Genomic DNA, 20,205 nt, shown 5'->3' on the forward strand with positions numbered 1-20,205 from the left:
ACCACACAGAAGAATTGAACACAGAGAGGAACCTTCATCTTTTCTGTAGTGTGGAGGCAGCAAACTCTTCCTAGTAACTACCTAGAGCTTTATTGTCATCTTAAATCTTCTTCTTGTGCAGCAACTGACCAACCACATCCGTGACACGCTGCCAGGGCTGCGGAACAAGCTCCAGAGCCAGCTCCTCTCCATTGAGAAGGAGGTGGAGGAGTACAAGAACTTTCGCCCTGATGACCCTGCTCGCAAGACCAAAGCTCTGCTTCAGTGAGTGGCCTCAGTGTCCCTCCCTGGAAAGGCCTGCTCTGCAACGAATTTTACTTCATGCTCTTGGTTTTCTTTCAGGATGGTCCAGCAGTTTGCTGTGGACTTTGAGAAACGCATTGAAGGCTCTGGAGACCAAATTGACACCTATGAGCTGTCAGGAGGAGCTCGGATCAACCGCATCTTCCATGAGCGTTTCCCCTTTGAGCTGGTGAAGGTACTGCTTCCCCATGCTGCTGAGATGCACTTTTTGTTCCTGTTGTATATTACTACTTCTGTCTGTCTCCTATTCCTCTTGCTATCTCTCATCAGTGGACTTTCTCTTCAGCTACTTTTTTTCATGTTTTTCCCTTTTATCACCTTTTTTGCTTGTTTGTCTCCTTGTTTGTCTCTTTTATTGTCTCCTTCCCATAGTGCTGACTTTCCCTCCTGTGTCTCTTTTTGTAACAGAACTTAACTTCATCTGAGCTAAATGACAATGTTTTTTGGACTTGATTCCAAGATGCTAAATTGAGTGTGAAAAATCACTTTAACAGAACCCATGGTAAATCAATGACAATGTCCTCACAGATATGTCAAAGCTACTATGACTGAATTTCATGTAGAAGGAATGGTGCTGAGACTCATACTTCTTGATCCTGAGCATTAGACTAGATCTAAAGTTGGACTCAGATACCTAAGAAGCAGGAAAAAGGATTGTAGGTGTACCTGGGATTACTTCTGTCTGTCCCCTATCAATGGCCTAGAGGTGGGAACGGAGTAGAAACTATACTCCCCTCTTAATAGTGGAAGAGGATTCTTATTGAAAGACTGTTTTCTTGGATGGTGAATTACACTAACCTGATCAGGAGGGGTACTGAAAATCTTTTTATATTGTCAGTTGGAACAAACTTAAAAGCCAGATCTTTTTTTTTCCCCACATTTGAATAAGATGAGGCCTTTCTAGTGAAATAAATAGCCTTCCTTGTGTTAGATTTACAATTCACACAAAATGTTTTATACATTTGTGATGTTCACTGAAAAAGCAGCTGCCAAGATCTCATGCTAAATGTTGTAAGGCAAACCAATTTTCTTTAGAAAGCCATCTAGCACTTCAGTCCTAGTGCTTTACCTCAAAAAAGCTCCTTAAGAGCAGCTGAGGCATCTGTAAATGGAGGCCCTTAGCTGTTCATGTGTGTCCAGGGTGTGCTGCTTTGACCACAGCAGTTTTGTGGCTGGACTCTGTATCCAGCACTCGAGCTAATACCTCATGTGTCACATGGTAGTGCTGGCATGGGACCTCTTCTCTTCAAAGTCTGCTGCTGTGTCCTGCTGTGCAGACCAGTGTCAGAAGGTTTCTGATGGAGTTCTCTTGTTGCAGATGGAGTTTGATGAGAAGGAGCTGCGGCGGGAGATCAGCTACGCCATCAAGAACATCCACGGTATCAGGCACGTATCACACACTAGGGCAGAGCTCTGGCTGAAGAGCCTTGTAAATACTTCTAGACCTTCCAAATGGAGCTGAAGACTTCAGAGGTACGGTAGGTCAGCCAAAGGGAGGGATAACCTCTGGCTTGAATCTGGGAATAGGGACAATCATTCAAGTGAGTTTGCATTCTTTTCCTATGTGGGAGTCACAGAAGCTTAAAAGGTAAAAGCCTGGGTGTCTTGACATCTTCTCCATCCTTCTTGGGTCTTTATGTAGGAAAGGGTAGGAAGAGGGATGCAACCTCATATTACTCCTTCGTTTACTTAAAACTAAAACATTGATTTTCACACTAACCAGCAGTTAGTTGGTCAAAACAAGTGTTGGTACAGACCCCCTTCTCCCCTAGAGATTTGAGGGAACCACTGGCATGCTCATCACCAGGGTCCCACCGGCCCCACATAATTAGCAAACAGGCCTGTGTTCCCTTCAGTGTGAAGGTGATTCGTCAGAAAATTCAGCCCTGAGACCCTGAGTTGTGCTGCTCTTGGGAAGGTGCCTGTTGGAGCCCTTCTGCACACAGGGATGTGAACAAACGCCAACCTAGATTTATTTTCATTCCTTTCTCTTGGTCAGCTACCAGCTGAACTTGATAAAGGGTATCAGATGTCAATGTCCAAACCTTTAAGAAAATCTTCCAGAGCAGGTCTCATCTCCTGCACAGCTCTGAGGTCAAATACACTGTGAAGGGGTCAGCCCCTGCCACCCTTCGGCTGAGGTGAAATGGTGACCTGGCTATGACTGTCCAGCTAAGATTGATTTTGCCCTCAGCACCTCCATCCTTGAAAGTGCCAAGCATTCCTCATTTTTAATGAACTTCAGTCAGGGCTTTTCCAGGGGATGTGACACTTCCCAGCCCAAATGTCCCGGGTTGTGGTGATGGTGGTGGCTGCTCCAAGATGTGTGTGTAACTCTGTGACATTCTCCTTGCCCCTTCTCCCCTTCCTGCTTTGTCTTGTCCCCACCCTGGGTGTTTAGAACCGGTCTCTTCACACCTGACATGGCCTTTGAGACCATTGTGAAAAAGCAGGTGAAGAAGATTAAAGAACCTTGCCTGAAATGCGTGGACATGGTCATTTCGGAGTTAATCAATACTGTTAGACAGTGCACCAAGAAGGTAACCAGAGGCAGCATGGAGTTGGCACCTTCCACCTGCTCGCTGGCTGCGGCGCAGCATCGTGACCTGGGCAGGGACTTGCCTGCAGCCACACTTGGTGTTTTCACCACCTCCTCAGCATGACTAGACCTGAGCAGAGGCAGCCTGGAGCGATCCAGCCAACAAGCCAAACAGGAAGGAAGCACTGTGGAATGGGTGCTATGGCCCTGCTCTCTGAATCTTTAAGAGCTGAGGCATTCTGGAGATGTCCTTGCCACCCCTTTGTCTGTAGCATGACTCCTGGTTCCTTTGAAAACCAAGGGTATTTCTCTATGGCTGCATTTTTCTTGAAATTTATTATCTGGGTTTATTTTCCAAGCCAGAGACTGGGATTTAAATTTTGTGCCCTCTGTTCTAGTAGAAGTGAGTGGTTTAATCCCAGAGTTGCCCTTGGGGGATGTATGGGGCAGAAATTTAGAGCTACAGCACTTAAGTTGTGGGTTGTATCTCAAGGAAACGTTCCTGTGGTGTTTGGCTTGGCTTCTGGCTGGCTTGGTCCATATCCTGATCTGGAATAGCAGCACATGGCTGAGAAGAAGCAAGTTAGAAATGTTCATCAGCCTCTGGGCTCCATCTGTGCTCTCTCTCAAGAGAGAGGACATCAGGCTTTGCCCTTGGAATCTATACTGGTATTTTTTGGGGTCAAGGGTGGGAACCTTGATTCTGCCCTTTGGATGTGGCAGCTTTTGTTTTTGAGGTTGGGGTTGAAAGAGAGCAAGATAAGATGACTTGTGCCATTCTTCTCAGCTATGACTTGCTGCTTCAGGCAGGGCTGGGTGCTGGTGAAAAGGCACCTCAGTTAGGATTTGGTGGGCACTGGAGACTGGAATCGCCACTGGCTTTTCAGGTGCAGGTAAATGGGCACTGCAGGAGCTTTCCACAGAGTCTGACCCCCTCTCAGCAAGGGTGGGGACAGGTGCCCAAGTGGTGACACTTGCCATTCCTTGCACAAGTGCCTGGTCCTTAGGGCCAAGAGCCTCTGCAGAAGGGCTCAGGTGTGCAGACACATGCTTTGCCCCCCAGGTCAAACTGGGAGAGCAAAGAGGATGCAGTGAGAGGTTGCTCAGGTTTCTAGAGTGCTGGAGGAGCTTCCTTTTTCTGTCCTGCTGTCCTCTCTTGGGGTGTGTGACTGTGGGAAGCACCCAGAAAATTGCCATTAGAGCCTGTCGACAGGTAAGCACAGGCCCTCGGGCTGCCAAGTATCCAGAGTCACCTGCTAACTGGATCAGAAGGGCCCTTCTTTTTCATGCCCTCTGAAGCTTCTTTTGATTTATTCTCCATCCATCAGTTGCTATTCAGAACTGCCCATTGATTCTTTCTCATTGCATCCTTTTCTCTTCTTATATCTTACTTCATTTTCTTTTTCATTCCTTTTTTTTACTGATAATTTTAGACGAAACCCTCTGTTCTGAAGGCAGCAGTTCCTCAAGTGATCAGGTGGTGGGTACAACAGGGTGGGAGATACGGGAGGAGAAGAGACCACATGGATGGAGGGGAAATATCACAGATTCAGGAAAAAAGGATTCCATTTCAGCTTGGATCCTACTGCTAAGGTGTTCATGGTTGACTTCAGTTTTAGTTGGCTCTGTGTGTGCTCTAGCAGCCATGGTTACAATTTTGTTTATGAAGAAACAAAATACTGTAAATCAGGTGATACTCAGGTATTGTAAGGAACTAATTTTTTTTCAAAATCAGACTTCCCCTGAAGTCTGGTGGAGGAAACAGCATAACTTGAGCTTAGCTAGGCAACTGGATTAGTAGGAAGCCTCTGCTGGATCAGAGGATGTGAACTGACCTCTGGAAATGCTCTTGCTTTGCTCAAAAGGGGCATTGTTGGCACCTGTCGAGAAACCCTTGAGTGAATCCAAATCCTGTAACGTATTCCAACTCTTTGCTGCTTAGAAGGCAGAGTGGTTGTACATCCCCTAATAAGTGTTGAAGAATATTTTAATACTGCTGTTGCTTGGGGACTTGCAGGTGTTATCTGCAGAGATGTGAAAGATGAGGTGAAGGAGTAAATACCTGATTTACTTGAAGTGGTGGTTATTTATAGCCATCCTAGGATTTGTTGGTAGCTGCAGGCACCCCAGGTGTGGTTATAAACTGCAGCTTTAGAAAAGCAATATCCCCTTCCCATGCCAAGGGGATGTTATTCCCTGAAAACACTGGCAAAGTAGTAATGGCCCATGGTAAGACAAGTAACTCAGACTGTGTAACAAAGAGCATCCAGTAGAAGTTCTGAAGTGTTAAAAGTGCTGAAAAACTTTTTTGGGTGCAGTAGTCTTGAATTGGATTGATCTTGGCTATATTTTAGTAACTTTAGTTTCTGTGAACTTTCTGTTCTTCCTGAGTGGAGCCATTGAGAACACAGACCACAAAATATCAGTGGAAATTAATAGTTCCTTATAAATCACAGCAGGCCTATGTTGGGTCTGATGCTGGATGTAATGGTATAATGGATGCTTTGTATAACTGTAGATACCCTGTAGCACTTTTGCGTTTTTCTAAATACTGGGTACATCTATTCTTACTGAGGAAGCTGATGTTGCAGGGAAGGCAGGTGAGATGAAATATCTTCTGTAAATGGAGTGGTTTGCTTGAATCCCTGAAACTGAGAGACATCAGTTCAGTTCTGCCAAAACAAGATGGAAGTGACAGACCTCTGAGGTCTTAGCCTGGCTCCTGTTCAGGCTTCCTGCAGCTGGAATAAGGAAAACTTGGAAGAGAGATAACTATGGTGGGAAGGAAAGGGAAATGAGATAAAGAGAAATGCTGAACCTCTAGGAAAAGGGACAGTGGCTCACTGGCAAAAAGTTTTGTCTTGAAATCTAAAGAAGCTTTCCTTCAGGAAGTGATCACTTGATCCCTGGGGGCTCCATTCATTCATCTTGCTCTTGACAGCTCACCATTTCACTGGCCCAGCTGCTCCTACCTCATTCCCCCTTTGACACTTCCATTTGCCTGTAGACTCTCCTGATACTTGGCAGTGCACAGGCCCCATAGCAATGCTCACCTGGTTCAGTAAGCTAATGGAATGAACCAAAATCTCACTTCTCATTTTGCCTTGTGTTTTCTCTCTTCTCCCTCTTCCTTCCTTCTTTCTTCCTCCTTCCTGCTCTTTCTCTGCTTTGCTTTCTTCTTCCTCGTTGCTTCCTCCCACCCTTCCCCTGCCATGCAGAACGGGTCTCTTCACGCCTGACCTCGCTTTTGAAGCCATAGTGAAAAAGCAGGTGCAGAAGTTGAAGGAGCCAAGTCTGAAGTGTGTGGATATGGTAGTGAGTGAGCTCACATCCACCATCAGAAAGTGTAGCGAAAAGGTAAAGAAACAAAAAATCGAAGAAAGGTCAATGCCCATCCCCGTCCCACACACTTCCATGCTGTTTCTCCACATACACACACACACCAGGAACTCCAGCAAATCTAGAGAGAGAAAATTGATATAACAAAGCATCTAGAGGAGAGCAGCAACCTGCAGGTACAGGAGCAGTTTGAAGGCAGGCCAAGGGTTGTGGGTGAAAACTGATGGGCTCTTTAGCTGAGCAGTGAGCTGGGACCCAGTGGGTTACTCTGGCATAAGCTTTTCCTGTGTCTGGCTCAGTGTGGATCAAACCCTTTGTAAGACTGGATTGCTGTGCCATTGCCTGCACATTTGGAACTTTAGTTGTTATTTCTGGGACCCCCTTAAATCTAGGTACCCTAGAAAAATATAAAAAGCCAGAAAAAGACCTCCCACCCCCACAGCATGAGTGGCTTGCAATGCATATTGAGCTGTGGCATCTACAAAACAGCAGCTGATTAAAAATTCGAGGTGCAAGATGTTCTGCAAGAGACATTCAGAATTCCAGAAACACTTTGAGAAAAGCTTTTCCAGGCATTACACCCTCTGCATCATTCTCCTGCTGATTTCTCACTCCATGGACTATGCTCAGGGGGAAGTAGTGTGATGCTTTTCCTTGCTTGCTGCTAACCACAGGAGGTGAAGCCTGAAGGCAGCAGCAGGTGGAGAGTGACAGGGAAGGTGTCAAATGCTTCTTGGAGGCTGGGGCAGGAGTGGCTTTGATTCCCGAGCTGGTTCCCTCCAGGAGAGGGCACCACATGCCTCCTTTAAAAAAAAGGCAGATGTGGCAATTGGTGTTAAACTTAACAGCAAGGGGCCAGAAACGTGGCACAGCATGAGTGTGTTCTGGAAACTGAGTTGGAAAGGAATGTCCCCTGGGCTATTTTAGGACTTGGAAATTACAGTTTCCTTCTTCCAGGGTTGCAGCCAGACTCACCAGCATTTTGGTGAGCACTAAATTGGGAAGGAGGGGAAGATAAGGACTGATGCGAGTTCAGAGTGAGGGCAAAAGATGAGTTAATGAGGTCTGGCTCACTTAGAAATGCAGAGCTCATTTCCACCTCTGTAAAGACTCATCTTTGACATGCCCCAAGCTCTGCTCAGTCTATTTTTTGAGGAGTCTTGCTGTTGCCATATTGTGGGGTTTGATGTGAGGCAGAGTAACTCCTCCTCAGCCTGTTTCTAATGTGGATTTTTATTTTGACGGGTGTGATTGCTTGCACTGTGTTCTGTATCCAGCTGGTGATGTCTGCTCTGGGTGGGGAGAGAGAAGGTTGATGGTAAAAGCCCCAGGGGTGTTGAATTCTAGTTTCTCTGTTGGACCTTGTCATTAGAGTGGCTGGATACCCACTTGCTCTGTGGATTTTTAATCCATGATGTGATGGGTGACCCTGTGAGGATATTCCAAGGTGATGCAACCTGGGTAATCCTGTAAGGAAGGTGATAGTGACACTGTAGGGGACCAATGGCTATGGTTAGAGGCAGATATTAGATGTAAAATAACTGCCTGAATGAAAACACATAGCAATAATACTGGAAGAAAAAAAAGAAGACTTTAGTAATGTTTTAAGTCAAATGTCTGCATGTAGTGAGAAGGTTAATCTTGCCTGTACCTCCCTCTGAAAGAGTAGAAAGAAAGAAAAGGCCACTTAAGGATTTCAGCTGGACTGAGATGGGTTCTGATGGCATAAGGTAGTAACAGCACAGGGACATTAGTTAATTTACAATATTTATTTTGCATGTTATAGCTCTAACTGCTTGACATGGACAAGAGCATGTGCTATTAGGGGAAGCATCTGGAAAAGGCTACTTTAGGACTGATGCTAATTGTAAGGTAATACCCAGCCTGCCATGTTGTGGACTGATGCTGTATCTACAAAGATGACAAAAACCTTTAAATTCACCAGAAGTCCTGCAAGACTTCTGGAAAGGAAGGCTGCTTGGGCTAACACCACTTGAATTAGCTTAACAGTCCTGTAGCCTTGGTTTGTTGCTGTCCTGAACTGTTGTGTGTTATTGTTTATGTTCTCTCACAATTATTTCATTTCACCTCAATTGGTGAAGAAATCATTGTATGTACAGTTGATAAAGCTGTATAGATTGAATATTATGAGACTATCAAAGAACACAGAAGGTGATGAACCCATCTGTGTTCACAGTACAGTTTTCCTGTATGAAAAGTTGACTATATCTTGACCATTAGACAAAGCTGAGGGCTGAAGAAGACAGCCATTAACAGCTGTCCTATGACTGGCTTGATTCTGAGCTTCTTGCTATTGGAGAGTAGCTCCAAAAGCAGCAGAAAGCTGGGTATAAGCATGTTCCCTTACATTTAGGAAGAGAATATTCTAGCTAGTGTTTTTCCAAAAGCAGGAACCTTCTGTGCCAGACTGCACTGCAGTGTCTCACAAGTGCAGGAAAGTCTTGCAAGTCAGCAGCCCTTCAGCTGAAGGCTGATACCTGGTGTGCTGGCAAGGACTCGTAGAATCTGCAAAGAGGGGAATTAAGGACTATTGGGACAAATTGGTTTTCAAAGAGGGCTGTAAGCTTGTATTTTGATTAAACAGGAAAATGATGCTAAAACAGGATCGAAACCCCACTGAGCTGGGACACGATCCCAGGCTGACAGACTTTACCCCTCGAAGGGTCGCCTGCTCTCCTGTCTTTCAGAGTCATGGCATTTCTGGGTGCTGTTTGTCCTGCTGGTGATAACTCCTTGCCCCTCTATACCCTGTTGCATGTTCCTTGGTGGTGTGACATCCTGTGGCTTGCATATCCTTTTTTTTTGCCCACCCTTGCTGCTCCTGTGCATGCTTGGGGTCAGAAGCTCATGCATGGGGACCAATGCTGCCAATTAATTTTTGTACATGGATGTTGCTGGACGAGCTGGGTTCTGAACAAACCATTACTTGTTTTGCACTTTGTGTGCATTTGAACTGGTTGGGACTGGGATGGTGGGGGGAGGATTAATGTGGTTTTTGTTTGACTGTGTTTGTTTGTTGATTTTTTTTTTTTAAACTTGAAGCAAAGAAGCTGAGACTTGCTTAAAGGTTTTCCAACTTCCTGTTTTTCTGTTTGACATAACTTGCCCATCTATCCTTTGCCAACCCCCCAAAGGAAGCAGGAAGCTTTCCCTGTCTGTCTCTGAAGCAACCAGCTGCCTGAACCAAAAAATAATGGAGAACACCCAGTTTTTGCTTTCAAGACAAGGTGGTACTGGGGAACACAAATTCCACTTTTTTCCTGCTTCTGTGGCCTTCAAAAACAAACCACGGATTTAAAAATAGTGTCAAATCTATCCAAATTCTAGTTCTAGGCTATTGCAACTAGCCTGACGGCAAGGGAGCTCAAAGGGTTTGAAACTATTTGTTGGCAGATGTTAGGAGTATTGGTGGTGGTTAGTGTGGGATCTGGCTTCCAGAAGTGATGCTGCACATTTTGAGACTGTTATTTGTAGCATGTTATAATTATGTATACAAAAAAAAAAAAAGGCAAACCAGTTTAAGAAGAAGCTTTCATAAACTGGAGGAACAAAACAAATGCAGTACATGTCTTGGACAAATGAAATACTGTTTGACATCATAGTCAAATTAGAGGTAACGTTAAGAAATAAAAAAACAGGGAAAATAGTTTCACAGGGGATAGGTAAAGTAGAGAAAAAAGGGCTGGATTCTGTATCCAGAGGTTTAATTTTATTTGACTTTGCTGGGCTTGACATGAGATGCAGCAGTTGTTGCTGTAGGAATCATTAGAGGTTTATAACTCTAGGCAAGAAGGCAGGTGCTTGTGAAACCCAGAGGACTTTAAAGGTGCTGACTCTAGCAGTGTAACTCAGGTATTATCTCTGTAGATAATCATGCCTTGAATCACAGCTAGTAGAGTCCTCCTGCTTCTCAGTGTGGGCAGGAAAGGATTCACTCCTCAGTAATGTGGCAAAAAATGTGCTGTAGGTGCAATGTGAGCATATATCTCAGCTATGTAATCCTGCCCCAGCTCAGTGGAGAATAGGTAGAAGCAGCTGGATGCACAGAGCTGGGTGTTTCTTGGAGACACAAACCGTTGAGCTGCTCAGACCCCGTGTCTCTGCTTGCAGATGTTGGAGAGAGATGCTTTCACTTAGTCCCTCAGCAAACAGGGGCTGAAATCCACTTCACTTCCTAGAGGACTTAACAGGTTATAAGAACAGTCCATTCATCTGCTTAGCCTACTACAGTGAGATGCTGAACATTAAGAGAAACTAACTCATTTTCATGGTAGAATCCAACAAGCAAGAGGTAGTGCCCTTACATCTGAGTTTGCCAAGGGCCTTATGACTGAAAGAATGTGGTGAGTTTGGAGCAGGTCTCTGGTGAGACAGAAAGGTTGCTGCAAGACTGAAAAGTGCTTTTCTGTAAAGCCCAGAGCAAGCAGAAATTAACTTTGCCTGCAACAGACCTCCAGGAACTTGGAAAAATCTGTCTGCAAGTCCAGCTTTCTAGAACTTCCCTTGAAAACATCTGGTAGCAAGGTGTATGTGTGCATGTGTACATGTGGGGGGCTGCAGCCCCCTTTTTACCTCCCTTTCCCATGTGCACGTGTTTCCTCTCTCCTGCAGCTCAGCCAGTACCCTCATCTGCGTGAGGAGATGGAGAGGATTGTCACCACCCACATCCGTGAGAGAGAAGGCAGGACCAAGGATCAGGTGGGGATCAGGAGTGTGTGTCAGGGGGGAAATTGGGTGGGGGACACCTTTTGAGGACATCTAAGTTGGGCCTGAGCCAGGGGGTGTCTGGTTGCAGAGGGGATGTGATGAACAATGTCCAGGGCTCTGTTAGCAGTGTCAGTCACTAACCTCTTGTCTGTGCCTCTCTTTGGCAGGTCATGCTCCTAATAGACATTGAGCTGGCTTACATGAACACAAACCACGAGGATTTCATTGGCTTTGCCAAGTAAGCACCCACCTCCTATTGCCTTCTCTTTTCCACTTGTGTTTCCTGTGGCTCTGTCCTATAGCTGCTCCAGTGATTGGGGTGCTGAGGCCCTGGTGCAGATCCTATTGTCCCAAGAATGGTGCAGCTCTCAGTATTGCTTGTTTTTTCAGTGGCTCTGGATTGCAAGGCTGGGCAAGAATAGAGATGCCAGGAAGGGGGTGTTCTAGTATTAGATTTGTGTCAACAAAAAACCCAGCAGCTATGGAGGGTTAGTGACCTAAATGAGCTTCATGTGGGAGTGAGAAGATGAGTAGTCCAAGCTGAGAGAGCAGATGGCACAAGATTGGGTTATTAGGGCTTGGAAGCCAGTGGTGGGGGGCTCCAAATGACTGTAGCAGCTATCCAAAGGGAGGAGGATTCAGGTGAATAAGAAGAGCCTGAGAAGTTTTGAATGTCTCTGCTGTTGTTTTCAGTGCTCAGCAGAGGAGCAGCCAGATGAGCAAGAAGAAGGCAGCTGGTAACCAGGTAGGCCAAGTTCCATCTCCTTCACTGCTGCAAGGAGGACATGTTTGCTACCTGGAAGTTACCAGGTGGACAAGTGCTGGGCTGGATGCAGCACTGCTCTAAGTTGATGTGTTGTGTTGCCTTTTTTTTTTTAAACTCCTCAAACTGTTTATAACTGGAGGATAGTGGTTTAGGCTACCTGCAGTCAGGAAGAACTGAGCATCTGGCAGCAATGGAGGGAAATGGCAGCTTGGTGATCAAGATCTGGTTTTGCTTTTCTGGTAGAAATCCCTATTCATTAATGTTCTCTAAATTCCTGTTTGTTCAGCCACTTCACTATCTGTGCCAGCTCTCCTGCCAAGGTGAGAGGTATAGAACACTAGGTCTGAACTGTCACAGAATTGTCCTTTCTAGTTGTCTTTGCCATGAGTGGTATCTACTTTCTGAAAAGAGATTTCAAGAGATTTCATGGACTTTTTCTGAAAAACTTCACTGGAAATCTATAAATCTCTGTACAGGGAGATAGAGGGTGATGATAGCCATAGTTGCAGTGGGTATGTATCAGAGCACACCCATGGGAGAAGACAGCAGTGGAGGAGAGCACTTCCCTTAATCCTCCAGGAACTGTAAGGAGTGTACACAGAATCAAAAAGAGAGTAATGGCAATTTGTCCCAGATTTGCTGGGGATGTGGCAAGGCTATATTGGCTAGAAGATCTTGGAAACAAAGCCTTACAAACAGCTTAATAGAGAATGGAAGCAAATACTTTTTGCTTAGTCTTTTAAAAAGATATTAATTCCTGACATCCATCCTTTTCATAACAGAATGTTTGGCCACCTCTCCCTGGACGTGACATTGCAGTGTGTTTCAGATTGTTGGCAGGCAGGTGTTCTCAGCAGGTTGGGCTGGCCAGCCAGCCATTTTGGAGCAGTTGTAGGAAATCCCATCCTCTGCAGTCCCTTACAGTAGAGCTGAGCGTAGAAGAGTGCAAAGGGCAGACTCCAGATCTACCTGTAAAGTGCTTTTGCTTTCCTGTTAGCAGATTTATTTTGGGATGGGGATTGCTTGTGTTAACACCTGGGGTAAAAGATTTGATACCAGCCTCCAATTTATTTTATTTTATTTTTGAGCCTCTCTTCTCCTGCTCCAGCTTTCCTGGTAATAATCTCTCCTCTCTTTGCTCCTCTCCTGCTCTCTGCTCTGCTGCTGTTGCTATGGTTCCCCTTTGCAGGATGAGATCCTGGTGAGTAGAAGGCCACTCAGCAGGGTGTGCTAACGAACATTAATGTTGCATCTGGGAAGGCAAAACCAGGACATAAACACATTATTCCCTCTGCTGCCGAATGGGGAGAGGAGGGCAGCTGGCATTAGACACAGCTGAAGCAGCAATAAGGTGGAAAGGTAGTATGTTGAGCAAGAATTCAGAACTGCAGGTACATCTTTCGAGTGGGTGGAGATAAAAAGCAGCAATCCGAGGATGTGTAGTTCTGTTCCACTGCCCCCTCCTGTCCACACGGAGAGTAGGACTAGCTCGATCTTAGAAGGCAGGAGCTGAACATCTGAGGCTCCTGCGTTTGCCTTGACAGAGTAAATTGCCAATTAAATGATCCTGTACCTCCCGGGCAGGTAACCAGGTAGGCCAACTGGGTAGGTTGCTCACACAATACAACCAGCTAATACAAAGTGCAGTCTCATGGTTTTTCAATGCCAGGAAGTTTTCAGCAAGCATATCCACACAACATGGTACAAATAATGCATGCAGATGTTTCAGGGTGTGAATAGTGCAGTAATAGTAAAAGCTAATGCTTTTAAGTTGATGCATGCGTTTGATTATGGCACGTGTGGGGTTCTAAACGAGCACTTGGTGAATAGGAGTCCCCTAGAGAGTAATAGCTTGGCTTCTTTACAAATTAAACTTCTAGGAACTTCTCTTGCCCAAGATTAATATGACTGCCCAAATACCTGGGTATGCTGAAGTCCAGGGTACTAATTCCAGATGCACCATTTTGTTCTGTTATACTTAGTGACTTCTTTGACTAAACTCAGCTCTTTCTGGGGTGCTTGGCCATGTCCTGAACTAGTTCCTCCTACCCTGAGTTGAGTGAAGTGCTCCACACCTGCAGAAAGGTGTGCTGGTGTCCTGGTTTTCTCTAGGTGTGGCCTTTTCTGGGTGTTTTGCTGTGATTTGGTGCTTGTAGGTTGTGCCAGTGTCCGAGGCACTCCTGATGTAGTTCTTTCTGTATCTCTTTCCTCTTGGCAGAGGGTATAATGCACAACACTGCCAGGTTCCTTCCTGCCCCCTTTTTGTGCTTTTCCTGGCCCTTTTGGGGCAAGGACCTCCACTGGGTAGTTGAATGGGGGGGTTCTTCTGGCAGCAGCAGGGAGCACAGTGTTCCTTGTCTTTCCATACTGCTCTGCATGTAGGGATGGCTTTGGATCCCTCCTCTGTCACCTAAGGCCAGGAATGATTGTCCTTATTAATGCTCACTGCTTCCTTCCCCTCAGGTGATCCGGAAAGGCTGGCTCACCATCAACAACATTGGCATCATGAAGGGAGGCTCCAAGGAGTATTGGTTTGTCCTGACAGCGGAGAACCTCTCCTGGTACAAGGATGATGAGGTGAGTAGCTCAGCTCTGCTGCTGGAGTCTCAGGCTGGAGTCTCATCTGATGAAGACAAGCACTTCAGATCACTGGGTATTACAGATGTATCTTCTGAGTGCTGTCTGCAGCTTGTGACAAGCTGAAACTGTCCTTGGGCCAGGCTCCCCATGGCCTCAGTACTGCTGAGTATTTCAGAATTGATGTGAATGTGGCTTGTTTGACGCACAAGGAGTAATATTTATTCTTGAAGTTCTGGCTTAGTGGGAAGTTGACAGGCATTTGGAATGAATTTGACCTTTATTCGTTTTGCTGTGGCAGCTGTGATCATCAAGGGTGTGATGGGTTAGTTCCAAGATTTGGACTTTTAGGCATTTGTGGGGCAGCAGCGAGTTTTCTGAAGGCACGTGGCAATGATTTCATGCATCTCCTGATTATAAGAAAAAAGTTCTCTCAGAGTAAAGCAACAGGAGCTGTGGACCTGAAGCTCTAGCTCAGGTGCTGGCTCCTTCTGACCTCGAGTAAATTAGTTAATCTCTCCCAAGTCCAGCTCTTAAACATGCAAAGTAGGAATGTCTTTTTACTGATTGTATGTTGAAAATGGCAGTTCATATGTTATATTTTAAATTGTTTGAGTTGTAAATGGTCAGAGTTCTGCTGATCAAAACTACGGTGATGTGTGGAATATCACTGATAGGAATATGGACCTACTCTGTAGAGTTGCTTGATAATCTTGAATATTAGGAATTCTGGCAACATGCTGTGATGTGTTTCTGCTTCAGTGGGAATTGTTATAAGCAGACAGAATCATTCCAGCTGAAATCACTGTCAACAGCATCTTGCTTCCTATGCAAGACAAAGATAGTTAATTGTCCCTTTTGATTACTATGAAAATAGAAAGAATAGCTGCATGGTTCTGGTAAGAATGTGATTGAAAGGTTTAGTCCCCTCAATGTGCTGGGAGATGAAAAATGTCTGGTATGATCTAATCGTAAGCTCTGAGTTGATTTGGGTTTCTGATTGCAAATGAAGAAACTTCTCTGCCTCTTATTGTGGTTTGTGTCCCTCAGGTGTTCTGAGGCACTCACTATTGTGTCTGGGAGCTGCAGCTAGGACTGGATTCTTGTCTAGTTGCTATCAGTGGGCCTGTTTCCTTCTCAGCAGGTAGAAATTATGACAAATACAGTGATGAATCAGCCTCTAAATATTTCTTTCTATATGGAGATGACTGCTGTGCTGCTATGGATGAGCAGGCAGCAATTTCCTAATTAAAGAACCAGGCATTGAAATGGCTTTTGCTAAAATCAGTGTGTCTCTGCTGTAAGACCTCTGCTCTTTGTGTTCAGAGTGGCTTGGGGAAGTTTCCCTCTCCTCTGGGCTTCATATGCAGGTCGAGTGGTTATAAACATCAAGTAGTTTAATCAAAGCCAGCTGCTACATCTGTATTACAGAGATGATCAGAATTCCCTGTTCTTCCCCCAGGGAGTGGGAGGGAGGGCGGTCTGCAGTGGGGATGTATAAACTGTTGATAGATTCCAGTTGCCTGGGATGGGGATTGGACCTCCCTCCCCTCCTGAGGGAGGGCAGCTTTGGGGGTTGATAGCAACTGGAGGTCTGCACCATTTCCCTTCTGCAGAGCTGCCTAATGAAAACAGTTCCCTGCCAGCCCCTGTCCCTTAAACACAGAGAACCAGCACCGATGAGGTCTGAGCTGCCTCTGAGAAAGGAGCCTTTGTTTTCAACTGAGTGGGAGCAGGGGGGAAAGGGAAGTGTGTGTTTTATTTGCTTCCTCCCCAAGTTCAACTCCTTTATCACTGGCTGTTGTGAGGGAGAAAGGAAGCAACGTCTGCCTGGACTCAAATATTGAATCAGGCTAAAAGTTGGTGCATTTGATGGGCAGCTGGGAGAGCCTTGAGCATGGGGATTCCCATCCCAAACCTCAGTCCTGCATGATGCTGACTCAACACCCAAGAGCTGCTCCACAGTTCATGGTCCCCTGTCAGGCGGGGGATTTTTACATGTCTGTTACAGAGCTCTTGTTCTTCACCAGTTCAGGAGAACTCATGTCCTCTTCAGCTCCTGAAACAATCTCATGTGTTTTTAAAGCTTGTACACCATGGTCTTTCTTTGCTTCAGCTCTGGAAGGAAGGGGGAGGCTGTGACTGCCCCACCCTGCAGTTTTGTGGGCTCTCTTGTCCTAGTTCCCCTGTGCTCTGGCTGCTTTCCAGAGGGAACAAGGAGGAAGCTGAATCTGCCTTTTGTGGATGGAAGTGCTGGTAGCAGAGCTGTGGGTGCTGATGGGGGAAGGAGCGGGGTGAGGTGGTGTGTGGTGGGGTGAGGGTGAAGGCTGGGCCAGCACCTCTGGGGCCAGGAGGATTGGGGACATTGCCTCTCCCTGCCCTGTCTCACGAGCCAGGACCCAGTGTCTGCAGAATGAAGACATCTGGACCCCATTAGTGAAATACCAGTCTTTCCGCAGCACTCGCTTGTTTTTTCTCTGCCTCTGAAGAAAGGAACCGAAGCTTAAAATGTCTTAAAGGGCCCAGCATTACATGTTAGCAGGGATGTATGGCTGTTGATGCTCTTGAGGGGCCTGAAGGAGTGTGCTGGGGAATGGGAGGGGAAGGAAAGAGTGGGCCAAGCGGGGGTGGAAAGTTGGCTCCCCACTCTGCCTTGCTGCCAGGAGCATGTGTGTGTGCTCCTGGGCTCTCTGTTTTTCTTCCTGTCTCCTTTCAATAAGTCAAACACTGGCCCCATGGAGAGTGGCCCCACAGAAAGCTTGGCCTCCCAGGACCTGGCGACCCTCCTGAGGTACCTGCATCTCCTGAACCCTGTGGGATCATGCTGCAGGCCAGCAGTGGGAAGGAGAGGTGGGGAGGAGCCTGCTCTGGCTGCTGGAAGTACAGAGTGAGGTTTCCTTGCTCAGGGAGGCCATAGGATCCCAGTGGAGCAGCAGCACCAGAGCACACTGGCTGCTCAGCAAACAGCACAGCGGACATGATACAAGAATTTGATTTGAATACTCCTCCTGCCTAGATCCCTTATGAAATGCACAGTGCCTATGACTCTGCAGGGCTTTCCTGCCTGCTGGAAAAGAGGGTCTGTGAGCTTGGAGAGAGCTGCTGGTGACAGGGACCTTGTAGGCAGGATGGAATGAGCACTGTGCTTTGTGGTTCCTGCCAGTAAAGCTCACACCCTGCTCTGCAGGGTAACTGCTCCTTCTGGAGTGCCTGTGTGCCACTGTGTGCTGGAGTGTTTGCACAGCTGGATGGATGGATATATCTGCTGCTTCTTTTGGGAATTTGTGTGAATGTCCAATAGAGATGGAGCATTTTGTCCTTACTCAGGTAAATCATGTACTAGAAATTTGGGTCTTGTGTGAATGGGTGGCTACATTAGAAGAATGACCTTATTGGCTTGGGGGTATTCACAGGTTGCATGCAATGTCACTGCATTTGAGACCTGTGTGTGTGTACAAGGAGGGATGGATGCAGAGTTTTAGGTACTTTAGGTGCATGCAGGTGCTGCATATTCATCTATTCCTGATGCATCAGTTGTTGAACTCTTTCTTTGTCTTCATGCCTTCTCTTTTGCTTGAAACCTATTCCTGTCCTGGGGAAGATGGGACCTTACTGCCAGGCACTAAATAGCTGTGATTTTTGTACCTGTCAGTGTCTCTTACCCAATTCTGGTTTCAAATAAACACATGGATCAATGGAGATTGTCCCCCCAACTGTACACATGCACTTCCCTCTTCTCTGGCCCCTTCCACTCTCCAATCCATGCCCTTGAGGCCCAGATCAGGTAATAGATCTTTACTCAAATGCCCCCAGTCATGAGAGGCTTGCTGTGATGAGTTGGCTGCTGTTGAGTTTTTGCATCCAGCTTGTTTTAAAGAGCATAAGACCAGGTCTGCTCTGAGGTGGTTCCTCTCCTGCTTTCATGCTGCTCTCAGATGCTCCCTGGAAAATGTTCATTTTCTTTACATTCTCTGTGGAGCCTTTTCATTCATGCACTTATCTTTTTTCACAAATGTATATTTTTTCATAATCTTACTCAGCTTTTATCAGTCCTCATTTATGCTTTCACTCATTTTCTCTTCTTTCTCTGGCAGACAAACAAGCAAACACAACATCCAGAGCATCCAAACCTCCAACTTTGAATCCCTTGTAGGTTTTTCTTTGTATTATGACCAATATTCTTTACACTATGAACTCCCCTTTCTCCAGTCACCTTTCTGTGCTTGAACCTGCCTTCTGAGGTAGCAAAGCACACCGCAGTTGTGACTCTGACAGGCCTGTGTGTTTATTTCTGCATTTTATGGCAAAGCTTAGCATGTGAAACACAAGCCATCCTGAACACAGCTACCTTGGGACAAGCACATGAAACTGAAAGAAATAAGAATGGAATGAGAGAGACAGAGGAGAAATAGGAGGGTTGTGAGCAGGCTGGTGAACAGGCAGGTAGAAGTGATGGTCAGGCATGGCTCCAAAGGGTTAGACCCTCCCAGGCTGAGAGATGAGTGACCTCTGCATGCAGCCATCCCCAGAGCCCACCCTCTCCAAGCATGTCCCTCTGCCGTGCAGGTGTTGCCGTCCCCGTGCAGCACTGGCAGTGTGTGGTGTATCCCAGCACAGCCTAACCAATGTGCAGACTACTGTACAATCTCGTAGTCCTGAACAGGTAGTCTGAACACTGGGCAGACGGAGTGGAGCCTCTGCGATCTGCTCTCCGGCAATCAGCAGCTCATTAGTCCTCTCCCTTCCCTGCTTTTGGGATGGGGTTGTGCGGGGCAGAGATGGGGCGAACGAAAGTCCAAGTCCTGATTGGAAAAACATCCTCCTCTGGCAGCTGGGGGAGAAGAAATGTTGCTCCCTGCATGTTTCCAATTTGGAGCAAGTTTCCAAGCGCCTTCCTCTTCCAGTGCTGGTGTCAGGCTGGTACCTGGATTCCACCTGGGCTACGGCTGCACCTTTTTAAAAAAGAGAAAAAAAAAAAATCAATTACTGCAGTTTGAGGAGAAAATGCTCTGAAGTCTTGGCTGTCACCCAGGTGTGCAGAACTTGTTGCTTCATTCAACTCCTTTTCTTCCCCATGGAGCTGTGTGGGAGGATCCGCAGGCCCCATGCACCCTCATCTCTTCTCCTGAAGATCAGCGGGTCCATAGCAAAGCTCAAACAGAACCAGCCTTTGCTTCCAAGCCCTCCAGAAGGTCTTTGGACAGGGTTGCAGAAGGCAACCTTGGCCAGTTGCCCTTGCAGCTCACCTCTGGCTGCTGCAGGAGCAATCCACATCCCTTCTTTCTCTCCCCCCACTACGCCCTGGCATTGCTGAGCCTCCCTCCCTCTTCTGGTTTTTGCTCCCTCCCTTCTTGCTTCCCTTCTGTCCTTCTGCCTCACTTGACGTGGCAGTGGAAAGCTAACTAGACTCGAGGGAGGAGCTTGCTGGCTGCTGGGAAGGCAGAGTTTGGCAGGAAGTGAGTGGCTGACGGATGGGGTTGCGCGGGGGAAAGGAAGGTTCCCTACCCTGCATGGAAACTTGAGGAATGCTGTCGCTTTCTGTGACGCCTGGCTCTCATGTAGTGATTCCAGATGTTAGCCCTGCCCACACGATTTGCTCCCTCTCCCTCTGTTGCAGGGATGAAAAGGACTTAATTCATGTGTGTCCCTTCCAGGATTCCTTCTTCTGGTGTGGATGGTTAAAATTTGTGACCAAAAATGCGAACACTTGGAACTCCCATCTTGGCACTAACTGTGCGCTGGGGCAGTGTAACCTACCCTCTCTCAGGGGTGTGAAACACTTGGTGTGTGTGTCGTGCTTTACCTTAGCAAAGCAAGTCAGATACTCTGGGATGGTTCATCCCTGCCCTGGCACAAGGACAGGGGCAGGGAGAAGTGTCTGGTTGTCCTTTGTGAAGGCTGGTGGTCATTGCTGTGATGTTACAGGGGTCATGACAGTCAAGTTTTGGGCATT

At 46.6% G+C, this 20,205-nt stretch overlaps 1 protein-coding gene across 8 annotated transcripts in view; it reads left to right on the top strand.

Annotated features, from left to right (window-relative positions):
• The window catches only part of DNM1 (dynamin 1), a 64,268-nt gene that overhangs the window by 26,134 nt on the left and 17,929 nt on the right, over positions 1-20,205 (top strand). For 4 of the 8 annotated variants that reach the window (XM_021551424.3, XM_021551428.3, XM_021551421.3 and 1 more), the window contains exons 7-15: positions 122-264; positions 343-478; positions 1,622-1,689; positions 2,705-2,843; positions 10,814-10,900; positions 11,077-11,147; positions 11,603-11,654; positions 12,865-12,876; positions 14,139-14,252. In XM_021551424.3, coding sequence (XP_021407099.1) covers positions 122-264; positions 343-478; positions 1,622-1,689; positions 2,705-2,843; positions 10,814-10,900; positions 11,077-11,147; positions 11,603-11,654; positions 12,865-12,876; positions 14,139-14,252 — 822 coding nt within the window. Of the gene's footprint in view, positions 1-121; positions 265-342; positions 479-1,621; positions 1,690-2,704; positions 2,844-6,060; positions 6,200-10,813; positions 10,901-11,076; positions 11,148-11,602; positions 11,655-12,864; positions 12,877-14,138; positions 14,253-20,205 lie in introns of all 8 variants that reach the window. The other 4 variants (XM_021551425.3, XM_021551422.3, XM_021551426.3 and 1 more) reach the window with 2 other exon arrangements.

This window comes from Lonchura striata, chromosome 22 (genome assembly GCF_046129695.1).
Source record: "Lonchura striata isolate bLonStr1 chromosome 22, bLonStr1.mat, whole genome shotgun sequence".
NCBI lineage: Eukaryota > Metazoa > Chordata > Aves > Passeriformes > Estrildidae > Lonchura > Lonchura striata.